Source organism: Ornithodoros turicata, chromosome 9, assembly GCF_037126465.1.
Source record: "Ornithodoros turicata isolate Travis chromosome 9, ASM3712646v1, whole genome shotgun sequence".
Lineage (NCBI taxonomy): Eukaryota > Metazoa > Arthropoda > Arachnida > Ixodida > Argasidae > Ornithodoros > Ornithodoros turicata.
The window spans coordinates 10,308,287-10,323,057 of NC_088209.1; the positions used below are offsets into that span (position 1 = coordinate 10,308,287).

The window sequence follows — 14,771 nt, forward strand, 5'->3', positions numbered from 1 at the left end:
TAGCCCTTACCAGCTGTGTGGGGAAGGCCCTGGAACGAATGGTCTTCAACAGGTTCAGCTGGTACCTAGAGAGTACCGTTTTCTTCCCGGCCACAATGATGGGGTTTCGCCCAGTCCGGTCGTCACTGTCCTTTCCCTCGTCAGTGAAGTGCAACGAGCTCGTGCGGATGGCTTCCTGTCCACCGCTGTTTTCCTAGACGTTACGAAGGCGTATGAAAGTGTGCAACATAAGACAATTTTGTGTGCACTCCAAGATGCCAAAGTAGGAGTTCTCTTCGCGCCATGGCTCCGTGAACTTCCTCACAGACCGTTATCTTTTTGTACGCACTACGGACGGGGACGCTGCTTCGAATCACGTCCAACGAGGTGTCCCACAGGGTAGCGTACTCAGCCCCCTGTTGTTTAATCTCCTCATGGCCTCGCTTTACACACAGCTGCCAAAACACACTCAGGTTACATTCTATGCAGACAATATTTGTGTTTGGACATCTGCCCTTCATCGTGATGCGATCCAACGTCGTCTAAAGGCTCCATGGACACAATATGTCATTATCTCGCCGACAAAGGCCTAACGATCACAACTGCCAAGACTGTAGCCATGGCCTTTTCAATGAAGTCATTTCACAAGTACCGATTATCTCTTGCTGGGTCGCCCATTACATTTGTCTCAACCTCCCGTTACTTGAGTTCCACCGTTGACCGATGCTTGACATGGTGTCCTCGCGTGAAAACACTTGTTGGCAAAGCTTCAAGCCTGGTTCATGTCCTTAAGTGTGTCGCAGGTGCGTCCTAGGGCCCCTCCTGCCGTGACCTCCACTGAGTCCATACTGATCTTCTCTTGGGCATGTTACGGTATAGTCTCCCTATCCTCCATGGAATCAGCCCCATCCAAGACCGAGAGCTTCTCAACCTTCAAGCCCGCAACCTCCGTGTCTACCTAGGGGTCCCTCAGACAACGGAGACCTACTTCGCCCTCGCAGAAGCTATATAGAGAACACTCTATTCCTACTCTATGGGACTCAACCACCCTGCGCGTATACACAAGCTGTCTGACCCACCCTTCCCATCCCCTTTGTCAGATTGCAGAAAGCTGCCCTGCTTCCGCCTTCGGTACTGCCACTGCCCGCCTAAGAGATTACCCCTCGCCCACGACATTTGCTCCCTCCTTTGCGCCAGCTATGTAGTCCCTTGAACGTCCCGTCATTCAACCTGCAATCCAGGACCTTCCTCGCGCGAAAACACGAAGCTCCTTCCAGTAGTAGCACATCAGCTCTCCTTGGCACATATTAACTCTACCTACCCTTGCTGTCGTTAAATATTCACAGATGCATCTATGATGCGTGACACATCAGGGGCAGCCTTTGGCGTCACTGATACGGGCCACGAACAAGCCTACACGTTGCCCTATCCTGCGTCCTCTACTGAGGCGGAACTGTATGTCATCTCCGCAGCCCAAGAGTACATTGCTGGCCTGCCACCTGAGGAATCCTGGGTTGTCCTCACTGACAGCAGGGTGTCCCTCCTCCTTTCGCTGTCTCCCCATCCCACAATCATACGTGACCTGCCCAGCATGATTATCCAGGCATACATCCACTCTGAGCAACTCGTCACGTGCTTTCTCTGCAGTGGATCCAGTGGTTCGGGCACATCGTGTGAAGCTCAAGCTCTAATAGTACAATTGTAATCTGCTACCTCAAGTCAATAATTAAAAGGTTGATTAAAATATCTCTGTTGATTAGTCCCCTAATTGAGAATAAATACGGCTTCCTAGTAGAAGCCCCGTCCAGTAATGCAATGGCGAAAGTAAAAGCGACCTAAGGCAACTCCCCTTGTTATGAAAATTTGTTGCAGGTAAAAGTATATCCTGTACATCTTGGCGTCATAGCGCCAGACTTGTACGTAACGCATTACTAATAATTGCGTTACTTGTGATCAATTACTTTTGAGTAATTGTTCGGGTAATCAGTTACTTTACTGTCAAGGTAATTTTCCGAGTAATACATTACTTTTCTGAGTAATCGATGACTCAGTAATTGATTGCTTTTCCGGCAGGAATTAAGTTACGTTTCAGATGTTAGAAGCCCGGTTTCACCAACGCAGATCAACACTTGAACCAAGGTCAACGGTCCCTTAACTTGAATTTAACGCTTAACTGTGCTTCACTAAAGGCAGTTATTATTACCGAAACACTCATCACGTCACCATCTAGCGTTTGCAAAAAAATAATTCAGCGTTAACTTCAAGTGTTACCTGATCTCGGTTCACAGGTAACCAGTGTCGGTGAAACCGGGCCATAGTCGCTTGTAAGGCTGATGGGCCGAAACGCCGTCAACCCTCTAGATGATTTTCCAGGCTACAGGACTGGCACAACTTGCGACGTCTTTCATGACGGGGGGACAAAACCGCGTCTCCAAGAGTCGTTAATTAAATTAAAAGTAAAGTGCGCGACGTCGGTCCCAAGGAGGCTATAGCTTTGTATGAGACTCAATCGGGCCCTGGAGCTGAACGCTTCGTGGACTTGTGGATGGCGGCGTCCAATTCCTGTATAGTGAAGTCACATCATATATAGTCTTAGTCATATATCAGTCAGCTGGCCGTGTAAAGTCAACCGCCCTATACACGGCATGTGACGAGTCCCTGTGGGATGTTGTGGGGCCTAATAAAATGCCTAGAAAACTCTTCCTAAATAGATTTTTCGGTCGTGCCCTGATGAACCGCCACTGTTCCAAACGGCTTCATTTGTTCAACCGGGGAGCCTATATGCCCTTGATGATCCGCAAGCCATGTCCCGTAGGCGTGAATGGAGATAATGTAGAGCAGAGTGCTCTCCATCTCTGCTTGGCTAGACGTTGAAGATGAGTGCGAATTTGAGATCGTAGCCTGCAAACCTCGTGATAATCCTCAAGGCAACCCTATCTTCGCAGTCTTCTTTCCGCACGACGACGTATTGTCAGCAAGCTTTCGAACTCAGCATCTACGCTGCGATATTTGATCGGACACGATATCTTTTTTGTTGCAGCTGCAATGCTAGTCGAGAGCGCCTCGTCGAATTCGTCGAAAGTGGTGATATTCTGTAGAGGCTTCTCCCTCCTGCGTTTGAATACGTTCCAGTCTCTGACTTTTTCTTTTCGTGATCCGGCAACCATTGAGGTGTAAGGAATGAGTATAGGTACGTGATAACTCCCTAGTGTATCTAAATCCGTCTTCCAGTGCCTGCGAGAAACCAGATCGGGAGAGCAGACTGTAATATCCGAGCAGTTTGAATAAGAGGGACCCCGGAAATATGTCGGTGAGCCGTCATTTAACACCATTGTTTCTGACTTCATGTGCTTTCGCAGAGAAACATCGACAAGCTCTTCGAATTTTCATGGCTATTGTGGCACTGAACGAAGCTACAGCTCCTCCACGTTTTTGGAAAATTCTCTTACGTGCTCTGGCGGGACCCAATGTGAAATGCAATGCCTCGCGATGGGAAAAAATCGATTCACGCGTGTCATCATGTAGACATTTTGCCCGAGAAGACATTATTCCTTAGTTTCGTAGAACTGATGAGGCAAAAGCTGCATATGTTACAAGATGTTAGGATACTTACTGAAGTCTGTTCTCATCAGTCTATGAATGGGTTGTGATGTGGTTTGTGTTTTTCAAAGCAGTGCACGTCTTATGCGAAAGCAAGAAGCTAAAGACTACGCTTTTTTTAAGAAACAGGAACCAACTTCTGGGGAGAATGTTGCGTTCTATTTCGCAAGAACATCATGCTCAGCATTGAATTATCATTTTGAAGTTGGTACCCAGTCAACCTCTGCGCTGGTAGCCAATATAGCAGCTACCCCAGTAGCATCCGCCTTTGATTGCAGTGTCCGGTCTCTGAAACACAACCACGAGGAAGGAAACGGTAAGTATGGTTGAAGGAATTTCGTACAGCTCTGCTGCTTTAAATATGGGATACCAACGTCTAGTATCCAATATGGACTACCAGAATAGCCACGAACAGCATTCATTACTCAACCACACGAAATGTTCCCGTGAAGCCCTGCGCCCCCAGAGAGGGCAATTCGTGTCGAATGGTTGCGAAAATACTGCTCCGCAAAAACGAGTGACCAGGCGTCCATCTGACTCTAATGGCGAATTCGGGTAGTCATTTCGTGGCAACACGGCCTAGCACTCGGAAATTGCTAGGTCGGAGACCGAGCTGGATCACGTGACCGTTGCAACTCGAACATGAGTGCTAGGAACCTAGCGGTTTTAGTTACTTGGATCACGCTAGGGGCATCGTGGTCGCCCGTTTTCGAGTTCCGTCGCCTGCTAAACCACTTGATTTCGACCTGCGGGCCAATGAGGGTACTCACCACCGTTGCAGTGCGGATGTGACGACACCAGATATAGTTGGGCAACTCGCTGCTCGATCGTTTTGAGACCGAGCGAAAAAAAGTGCTAGCTGGCAAATTTCGGGCGCTCGTAAAGCGCAACGCGAACGTGTGAGATTGCTTCGCTTTGACCGAGCGAATATGACTGCTCGGGATCTTGTAAAAAATGTGCCACGAAATGACCACCCCAATTCGCCATAACCACCGTCACAGATAGCACTGCACCTGATGGGCTGTCTCATGCGTTGCTAACGAAATATCACGAGAGGCAACCGCCGGGAAACAGTTGAAAATGGCAGCATGGACGCTCGCACGTTTTTCCGAAGATGACAACGTTTGTAGATCATTCACGTGTTTAAATACATACTACTAATTTGCATAGGTGATTAATGATCATTTACGTGTTTCATGGAAATGAAAACTTATATTTAGTGTTTTGTGGCTCTCTTGGAAGTTTTCAGAAAGTAAGCGTCACTTTATTTTGCGAAAAGCGTTGTGAATGCGTCCTCTATGCTAGTCGGGTGTCCAGGCGCGGGGGCCGCGCTGGTGGACTTTGGGATCGGAGGCTTTGAGCTCACGATCCAAGTCTAGCAGAGCTGGAAACTACATTCCGTAATTGCGTTGTCCTCTACAGATAACTTGTACACCCTCCTTGGAAGCTCTCTTCATCCCAAGACCCAGGCATAAAACCCAGGGGACATTTAGTGACTAGGACCAGTTGGAAGTGGAACCAGTTTCATGATGGTTCTACTTGAAGCGGAAGCAGTGGAGTTGTTCCAGTGGTTCCCGCTGTTATGTGGCCTCGGATTCTGCCACTTAGCAGCGGGACCAATGAATGCATGACCGAATATAATGCGTACAAATGCACATGTTGTTCAAGTAAATATTGTTTATTGCACTAAAAGCTGTGGGATTTGTTTTGTGGTGTTGTCGACAGGTGTCGTGATTGATCGTTGGGGCGCGTCGCTTGCGGGTAAATTAGGGGGCGGATACCTGAAGAACTTATTTAAGATGTATTGGCGGACCGGAGAGGGTCGCCCTTCTTCTCGGGGGAAAGCCTTGGCTAGCGCAGTTTGAAGGTACGAAATAAACCCTTTGTTAATTCTTCGAACTGGTGTCTGCTGCTTCTACTCTATTAAGTGCCGGCTTTTAGCTTGTTGGGATGAGCAAACCATGCTTCTAATGTGTTGTTCCTCCAAGCACCCAGACGGCCTATCAGACTGACATGAAAATCACGGATGATTTCATCATCACGTCGCTTTCTTAGCATATCTCGACTAAAGCTCCCGCTGTCGCCAAACTGGCGTTAGAACCGCATTACACGGTCAGCGGGAACAGTCTCTGAGTACTGGCTTTCAGCTGGCGTGGACGAGCAAAACCGTATTTCTAACGTGTTGTCGTTCCCAGAGTATTTGATCCCTTTGTATTCCCACAGAGGGCAATCCCAGCAGTTATGGACTCAGAACGGCCTTCATAGTCTCAACTATGCCAGGATCCGACGGGACCTGCTTCCAGTTGCTACAGTATGCATCTCCGCACGCAGCGCACGTAGCAGTCACTATTTCGGTCACCAGAACCTGATGGTCGCGTTGTAGTGTTTTTACGCGGTCTTCCACTTGTAATGTGGGGAGTACCCTTCCAGGCGCTCGCAGTGTGGAGTTACCCTCTTACTGCTTTACCTTCATACTCTTTTCATTCCAGCACGCAAAGACAGAGACAGCGCTCCAGTGTGCGCCTCACGTCCCACCGAGGATCTCTGCCCCCGCCACATCTCGGTCCCCAGGTCCGAGAAAGAAGTCCGTGGCGACGTGGACCACGGTCCACCTTGGATGCCCCGTATCGTGGGCTTCTCATGATAAGTGGTCATCCCAGCAGGTTTCCCACAAAGCAGATACTGAACAGTAAGAAATAATCGGTACATCTCTATGTACGAACTACGTATAGTAGTGTTGGGAGTAAAAAGTTTCCGAAAAGCGTAGCTTAGTTACACTAACGAGTTACGTAACTCGTTACTGTAACTAAGCTACATTTTTCGGTAACTTTTGACTTAACTCGTCGCTTTAGAGCTCCAGTAACTTCTTGAAGAACTCGTTCGTGCTTAGGTAAGTTTCTCCAAGTAACTCGGAAAAAGTTCCATGTTCCTTTCATTCGATAAGTGTACCCCGTTGAACCCTTGAACACCTTTGCCGTTACACGGTGAATGTTACAAATTCTGTTTCGGACGTACATTATGAGGCCCAGGTGTCGCTCATCTTAACGACGAGAATTCCATTTACAATAACAAAGCGCATGGTGTAATAGTGCAAAAACGTGTCACGGTTCTACGATATGTGCGTAGAGGACAACTCACAGAACATAAACTTGCTTTGTGCTCCGTTCAAGAATATTGCTACGAATCATCATCGCGGCCGACGACTCCGTTATAAGTTGTACGCTGGCTAAGAAGCTTCGCAAGGTGCAAACGAAGTGGGATGAGCCTGACATCAGGACTGCTGGTGGACACGTCGTAACACCGACTGGCCGATGCACGGCAGTCATACAAGTGCGTGACATCCAGTACGTCGTCAGCTTTGCCGTCTTGCCGAACTGCCCACGTGATGTAATACTCGGAATGGACTTTCTAGTAGAAAACGAAGCAATCGCCGACTTCACAAATGGAGGTATCTCTTTTAAAACACCGGAAACAGCAGAAGACAAGTGGTGGGCACGAATAACCCCGGGGAAACGCGCAAACACGGACGTAACCGCCGTGACGACTCAGCACGTCAACCTGCCTCCCTTGTCGTCAGTCCTTGTGACCGCTACGTGCGGCAGAGCACCGACTGGGTGTTTGTTGGCTGAAGGCAACACGCAACTTCTCCTCGAACGAGGAATTGGGATAGCAAGAGGAATTGTGCCCGTAAGAAACGGAATATTCGAACTCCTGGTCACAAATTTTCGCCCGGAGCCACAACACCTGGCGAACGGCACGAAGATAGCCGTCATCGTAGACCAATACTCCACCACGGATGTTTGCCTGAGGACACTACTCGCATCGCGGTCAAAACGGAACACGAGGCCGGACATTTCGACGTAAACCCTCAACTCAATACAACTCAAAAGCAAACCCTTCTCCAGATGCTCAACGATTTCAGTGACTGCTTCGCTGCATCGTCGAAAGTAAGACAAACGCCCATTGCGAAGCACCGCATCACCGTCGACGAAAAGGCCCGTCCAATTCACCGCATGCCGTACCGGGTCTCCTGCAAAGAGCGAGAAACGATCGGAACGCAAGTAGAAGAGATGCTAAGAGATGATATTATCCAGCCGTCGACCAGTCCGTGGGCATCGCCGGTGGTACTAGGGAAGAAGAAGGACGGAACACTCGGGGGGGGGGGGGGATTCTGCGTCGACTACCGGAAACTCACTGAGATAACGAAGAAGGACGTCTACCCGTTACCGCGCATCGACGACACGCTCGATCGCCTTCAAAACGCAAAATTTTTCTCTTCCATGGACCTCAAGACAGGGTACTGGCAAATTGAAGTCGACGAACGGGACCGTGAGAAGACTGACTTCGTCACTCCGGATTGACTTTTCGAATTCAAGGTTATGCCTATCAGCCTTTGCACAGCACCAGCGACGTTCCAGCGCGTTATGGATGCAGTTCTCGCCGGGGTGCAAGTGGCAAGCCTGCCTGGTGTACCTCGACGATGTTGTCGTATTCGCAAGAACATTCGAAGAACATGTTGAACGGCTAAAGCAAGTCGTCGAGGCTATCAGAACTGCAGGGCTGACGTTGAAGCCTCAGAAGTGTCGATTCGGCTACGAGGAACTCAAATTTCTCGGCCATCTCGTGAGCAGCGACGGCGTACGCCCCGACCCCGACAAGACGGCGGCCATCGCAAATTACCCTGTTCCTTCTAACGTGAAAGACGTTCGAAGCTGGGGACATGCGCATCGAGATTCTTGAATCATGCCACGACGAACCGTCATCAGGTCATTTGGGATACAGCCGGACACTGGCCGTATAAGGGAAAAGTACTACTGGCCAAAACTGACCAAGACGGTACACCACTACGTAAGGACGTGCCGGGAATGCCAACGACGAAAAATGCCGCCGGTACGACCTTCAGGGTACCTTCAGCCAATCGCACCGCCGTCGGCGCCGTTCGAGCAGATTGGGATGGATCTACTCGGGCCCTTCCCACGTTCGTCTTCCGGAAATCGTTGGATAATCGTCGCCACCGACTACGTGACACGCTATGCTGAGACCAAGGCACTTCCACAGGGCACAGCAACAGAATTGGCGAAGTTCTTTATCGAGAACATCATACTGCGGCACGGAGCTCCGACCGCTTTAATCACCAATAGGGGAACGGCATTTACAAGCAGGCTAACACAAGAAATCCTTCGACTCAGTCACACCGCTCACCGGAGGACAACGGCGTACCATCCGCATACGAACGGGCTCACCGAACGCCTAAAGAAAACTCTTGCCGACATGATTTCGACGTACGTTGACGTCGAGCACAAGACATGGGACGAAATACTGCCTTACGTCACGTTTGCCTATAACACGACTGTCCAGGAAACAACGGGATTGGTAGAGCCCTGGACCGGTAATCGAGAAGATGTGGGTTCGATCCCATAGCTGGCTAGCCTTTTCAGTGACTTTCATCTTTCAACGGGATTCACACCGTTCCGCCTTGCACACGGCCATGACGCATCGACTATGCTGGACGCGATGCTGCCCCACGAACCCAGTGATGTGGAAAACGAAGCTCTGGACTTCACACAGCGAGCAGAAGAAGCCCGCCAGCTGGCCAGACTACGCATTGGTCAACAACAACGCGTCGATGAAAGAAGATACAATTTGCGCCGACGAGACGTACGCTTCAGTCCAGGCGACTTGGTATGGGTTTGGGCGCCGATTCGACGACGAGGCCTGAGCGAGAAGCTACTGAAGCGGTACTTCCGTCCCTACAAAGTACTTCGACGCATTGGAGACCTGGATTACGAAGTGGTACTTGAGGGCAGCGTTCCCTCTCGACGACCCCCGAGGACTGAAATAGTTCACGTCGTTCGACTCAAGCCGTACTACAGCAGGTAGCGCTGAAGACTGGCTGGAAGGAGACAACATGACAAAAAAAAAAAAGAAGGAGAAAAAACGGCATAGAGACGATGCCACGTCTACGGAGGGGGCAATGCCACGAATCATCATCGCGAAACTTCCAGGGCAGGCACGAAACAGTATATCTCGTCCCGGCGCATGCTGAAGAAGAAGCAAGAAGCTTCCAGACACATCGCCTGCCCTCTGGCAAACGCACGTGCTGTTTCTAGGCTTTTCAGCGCGACGCTTAAATGCTTGTGCGCTCCAAGCTGGAGTATTCATTCTTTGGACTCAGTTGTGTTCAGAGAGCTATCACTCTTGTGTTTTGCTACCAAGTAGTGTAATAAACCGTTGGCTGTTTATTCGACGACTCGCCGACCCATTTCGCTTCGTGACAATATATTAAGAGATCAAGATAATCGAATCCCTCCCTAAAGAAGCGCATTAATGTAGTTTTTTTAGATCAAGATCTGAATTAACTACAGAAAGGTAAAGAACAAAAAGTATATCTATTGGGTAGACATAACTTGAAACTAACTCCTTACTTTTCTGAAGTACCTTAGGAACGTAAAGTTCATTTTCATTATGTGTAACTTCGTTAGTAACTTAGTTATACTTCTTGCACAGTAACTGACTGGTAACGAGTCCCCTATGTCGCGCAACTTCACATCTCTGCTACGTAGTATACAGGGTGTGGCACCTAAAGTGATAAAAAATTCTAACTAGCCACGTACTCGCCGGAGGATTGTGGGACTTCCTCGGCAACTAACTTTCGACTTCTGGAAACTTTTGCGACCATTGAGGAAGGCTTTAGACAATTTTTAATTGCGCGAAATTTAGTTTTGTAATTGAAATTTGGAAATTTCCAAGCGAGCCTTACTTTTTTTTAAAGAAATACGTTGTCTGCCACGGATAACCGCAGACTCAACGAAACTATGCACAGTATCGCAACAGTATATCCAGGGAAATTTTTCACACTAGGTCCTCCATGTGTATGGACTGTAGTACTCATTAAGCTTCGTAAAGTTTAAATAAATTCAAGAAATAGTCGAACAAAATTAGTAATAAATTACGCTTTAGCCCCGCCTGCTTGGTTTTCGCATAGAAGAGGGGGCAAAATGTGCGCCTAGACATGGAAGTGTCCCTGTCAAGCGTCCTGGAACAGCTGGTCGCACCAGTGCGACCTACGTTTCCCTTTTTTCTATTTCTATTCTTTTCTATTCTATATCCCTGTCTTCATTTGTTTTGCCTTCTTTGTAATATCATGGTTGTTTTGTTTTCTTTGTGATAAGTCGCTTGTCACCAGTATCAAGGTCAAGAGGCGGGAACACTTTCTTATCTCCCCGCACCTTCCTTGCTCCCTTCTTCGCGACAATCAAGCAGGCGGGGCTAAACCCGAATTTTTACTATTTTTTAGACTATTTCTGTTGGGATACTGTGCATAGGTTTTGTTGGGTCTGTAGTTATCCGTGGAGGACTTCATATTTCTGCAAAAAAAGTAAGGTTCGCTTGGAAATTTTCAAATTTCAATTGAAAAACTGAATTTCCAGCAAGTAAAAATTGTCTAAAGTCTTCCTCAATGGTGGCAAAAGTCTCCAGAAGTTAGTTGCCGAGAATCCCACAATCCTCCGGCATGTACGTCGCCAGTTAGAATTTTTTTATCACTTTAGGTGCAACACCCTGTATAATACGTAGCAGATAGAGTTGGGAATCCCGAGGCCTTGTCACGATCCCGGGATTTCGGGATTTAAAAGTTCTAATTCCGGGATTCCGGGACGGGTCAATAATTTTCAGCAGCGAGTTTCATAGTCGTATTTCCAGGGGTCATTACATATGGCAGACACTGTCTAAAGCTTGAAAACAGGAGGGGTTTATTAATTTTATCGCCTGCTTTGGTTTTCAATGTTTTTTTAAGGTTCAAGAAACAAAGCTTTCTCGCGCAAGCAAAGCGACCTTAATGTCTCAGTCGTGAGCCCTAGCTTTGTCGTAATCACCACTGCGTCGTTGCTCAAAAATGCCCTCAGGAAACACAAAGCGTCGCAAGAACTGTCGTCAAGGCGAGATCGGACTTTTGTGCAAAAGCTTCCTGCCGAGCTGAAACTTCTTTCCGATTCCACGCTGGTCGGAACAATTGACCGGAGGCAGTGATTTGCTTCTTTAAGTCTTTAACACTCTACCGCATCTCTTACACTTCTCCGATTGCCCATCTACGCACGTAAGTGGTAGTACAGCTTGGGACAAAAGTTTACGGAACACTACTCTAGCGTATTCCTTCATCGGAGCGGCCCCCGCTACTTATCAGGGAGCTTGATCGAATAAGAAACGGGTGACCAGCCATAGTATCGATCCTTTAGTATGTGCGTCCGCTCCTGTTCTCTGCTAGAGTATCGCCCCACTGGAGAAATGCGACACCCCGGTGTTCCGTAAACTTTTGTCCCAAGCTGTACCACACACTGCTGCTATCATTACATTTTGGCCGAACTTCGAAGTAGAGAACGGCGAAGGTTTTCACGCTTTGACCAAATACTGGTGATGCAAGCACAACACGGGAACGCTGGGCTTGCGTCGGCGAGGCAGTCGGACGCCGGTACGGCTGCTGCCTCCAGCTCAACAAAGAGAGAAAACCGTGCGCTGGCCGGTCCCTCCCCGGCAACGACCGTAAGCTCCTGCGTTGCGCTGGCAACTTTTTGCGGACGGAAGCTTCAAAGAATGAATCAACGGAACCATCGCTTCCATCAAATTACCTCCTGCAGCTCCTGCCCGGCGCCTGCAAGTTGAAGACATAGGGGTGCTTTTGATGTCCCGAAAACCCGGGATTTCCGGTTCCCAACTCTAGTAGCAGAGATGTGAAGTTGCGCGACATAGGGTACTCGTTACCCAGCCAGTTACTGTGCAAGAAATATAACTAAGTTACTAACGAAGCTACACATAATAAAAATGAACTTCACGTTCCTAAGGTACTTCAGAAAAGTAAGGAGTTACTTTCAAGTTACTTGTCTACCCAATATATATACTTTTTGTTCTTTACCTTTGTGTAGTTTATTCAGATCTTCTTCTAAAAAAAACCTTCATTAATGCGCTTCTTTAGGGAGGGATTTGATGATTTGGTATCTTAATATATTCTTGAACGGAGCACAAAGCAAGTTTATGTTCTGTGAGTTGTCCTCTACGCACATATCGTAGAACCGTGCCAAGTTTTGACACTACTACACAATACGCTCTGTTATTGTAAATCCAATGCTCGTCACTAAGATGAGCGACACCTGAGCCTCCTAATGTACGGCCAAAACAGAATTTGTAACATTCACCGTGTAACAACAAGGGTGTTCACTTGGGATGTTCAAGGTTGTGGAGCGCTCGCATAGCGTGGGAGCGGCCTCAGGAGCCAATGGGCTCGTGACGGTTGAGAACTCGCGCTTCGACGTAAAAATTATGACGTTTCATGACGCGAAAAGCTCGCAACGCCTCACTCTAGTCCGCAAGGGAACTCGCGAGTTTCATCCCCTTGGCACGCAGATGTGCGCGTACAAAATGCGATTTCAAAACATTGTCGACCAATCGGAGCGCGCACAAAGTCTGGGTCAATGAGCTTGCAACGTTGTCGATTGGCGCAGTTGTACATATTCTACAGTCGCATCCTCGTGTACCTGAGGAAGGCTGATGGTGCGACGCCGCTTCCAAGTTCGAACTGACACTCCCGCCCTGCCGTTTGAATTTGAATTCATAGCCGTACCGTGGCTCCCCCACAGTCCATCGGCCACCGGCCTCTGCAATTGCCTTTTATTTTTCCTTTCCCTTTTCTTTTTCGAATTATTTAGCTTAGTTACTGTCATATTTGGAATATATGTCTATTGACATTTTGCTGGCGCTTATGACATTCATCTGGAATTCAAGACGAGTACGAATCGAAGTTACCTCACATATTTTACCGCAGATGCAGCCGGATAACGAAAGGAGATCGTGTATATGATAAAATGGATCAAAGTAATTGATCAACCAAAAACCAGAAGGGTATGTGACAAGAGCAGACTCTTCCCCTATACAAGATCACACAGGGGAAAGCTGCCCAGCTTGGGATCTCAGGTCGGTTAACTGACCATTCTGGGAACAAACTGGTACCTGTGAGGCTCCAGGAAGTAGTACTCCTGGAACCACCCGAGTCCAGAGGAATACCACAGATTTCACCAAAGTGGAACCAGCCACCCCGCTTGGGATCCAGATGGTTACCGTCCACATTCAACTGGAACCTTTCCGGGACCATCCAGATTCAACTGGAACCATACTGGGAACAGTCCAGATTTTTGCCTGGCTGGGGCCGAATTTCTTGGGAAGCAACTGTCTCGGAGAATGTAGAGAATGGAGAATTCGGAGAAACCGTTGTGTCACAGACTTGTCGTTCTTTTCAGTTTGTATCTGTCATGGAAGACGGGATAATCGACAACTATTGGTTGCCGCTTCTCTTATTTCAGTTAGCTCTGCAGTCTGCAGCCCTCACTAACTCAGCTCAGACATGTCCACCACCACGCGTCACAGATGAACGGCGGTTACGCTCCATGTCAACTGCAAATGTTCGCTTTATACGCTAGCCGACGTGCCAGTTGCGGTATGAAGTCCCGCATCTCCCACTTTTGTTTTCATCCTCCCAACCGTCTTCAGTGCCACCTTCTCAATGGCTACGAAAAGCACCAAGTCGAAGCAGTGTACCAGACGGTGCCTTGCAATTTCACACTAATATGGGATTCGTACTACCGCTCTCACGCTTTAGAACTTCGTGGCGCCCCAGATACTGCAGTGGGCTTTCCTATAGCATTTTAGATTGCTGTCATGCTGCACTGAGAATGGACTTGGTGAATGTGAAAATAGTTGAAAAGTGTAGCTTACCAAACAAAGTGTGCCGTCAGGACGATTAGCGATTGGGTGAGGGTAATGCCAGCAGTAAAACTGGCAGGCAAAAGGACCACGTTTGTTCTGCATGCAAGTGAATGATGGTTAGCTGTGATATATCATGCTTCTGCGATCTGCACAAAGAAACGCAAAGGAGATGGTGGTCCCTTTGCACTGCAATGCGACATCTCGTAATTGGATTTTGAGAAGAAAACAAACTACGTAATCTAAGTGGGTTATATCAATTGCTTTCACGTTACTGACACTGTACTTGTAGTGTTTGCTAATCCAGGGTGAGAAATGCTTCAGAAAGAATAAAAACTGTATGCAATGGGGTACGCAAGACGAAATTTCTATAGAATGAGAGAGCTATCAACAACATGTCCTTCGAATGAGATTGTTCTCGAAGTCAGGTATATACACTTCGG

At 48.1% G+C, this 14,771-nt stretch overlaps 1 protein-coding gene across 2 annotated transcripts in view; it reads right to left on the reverse strand.

Moving 5' to 3' along the window:
* Positions 1-3,716: 3,716 nt before the first annotated feature.
* LOC135369291 (uncharacterized) overlaps positions 3,717-14,771 on the reverse strand; it is a 67,132-nt gene continuing 56,077 nt past the window's right edge. For both annotated transcript variants that reach the window (XM_064602894.1, XM_064602893.1), the window contains exons 6-7: positions 14,341-14,427; positions 3,717-3,867 (exon numbers count right to left, since the gene is read on the reverse strand). In XM_064602894.1, coding sequence (XP_064458964.1) covers positions 3,796-3,867; positions 14,341-14,427 — 159 coding nt within the window. In that variant the 3' untranslated portion in view covers positions 3,717-3,795. The remainder of the gene's footprint in view (positions 3,868-14,340; positions 14,428-14,771) is intronic.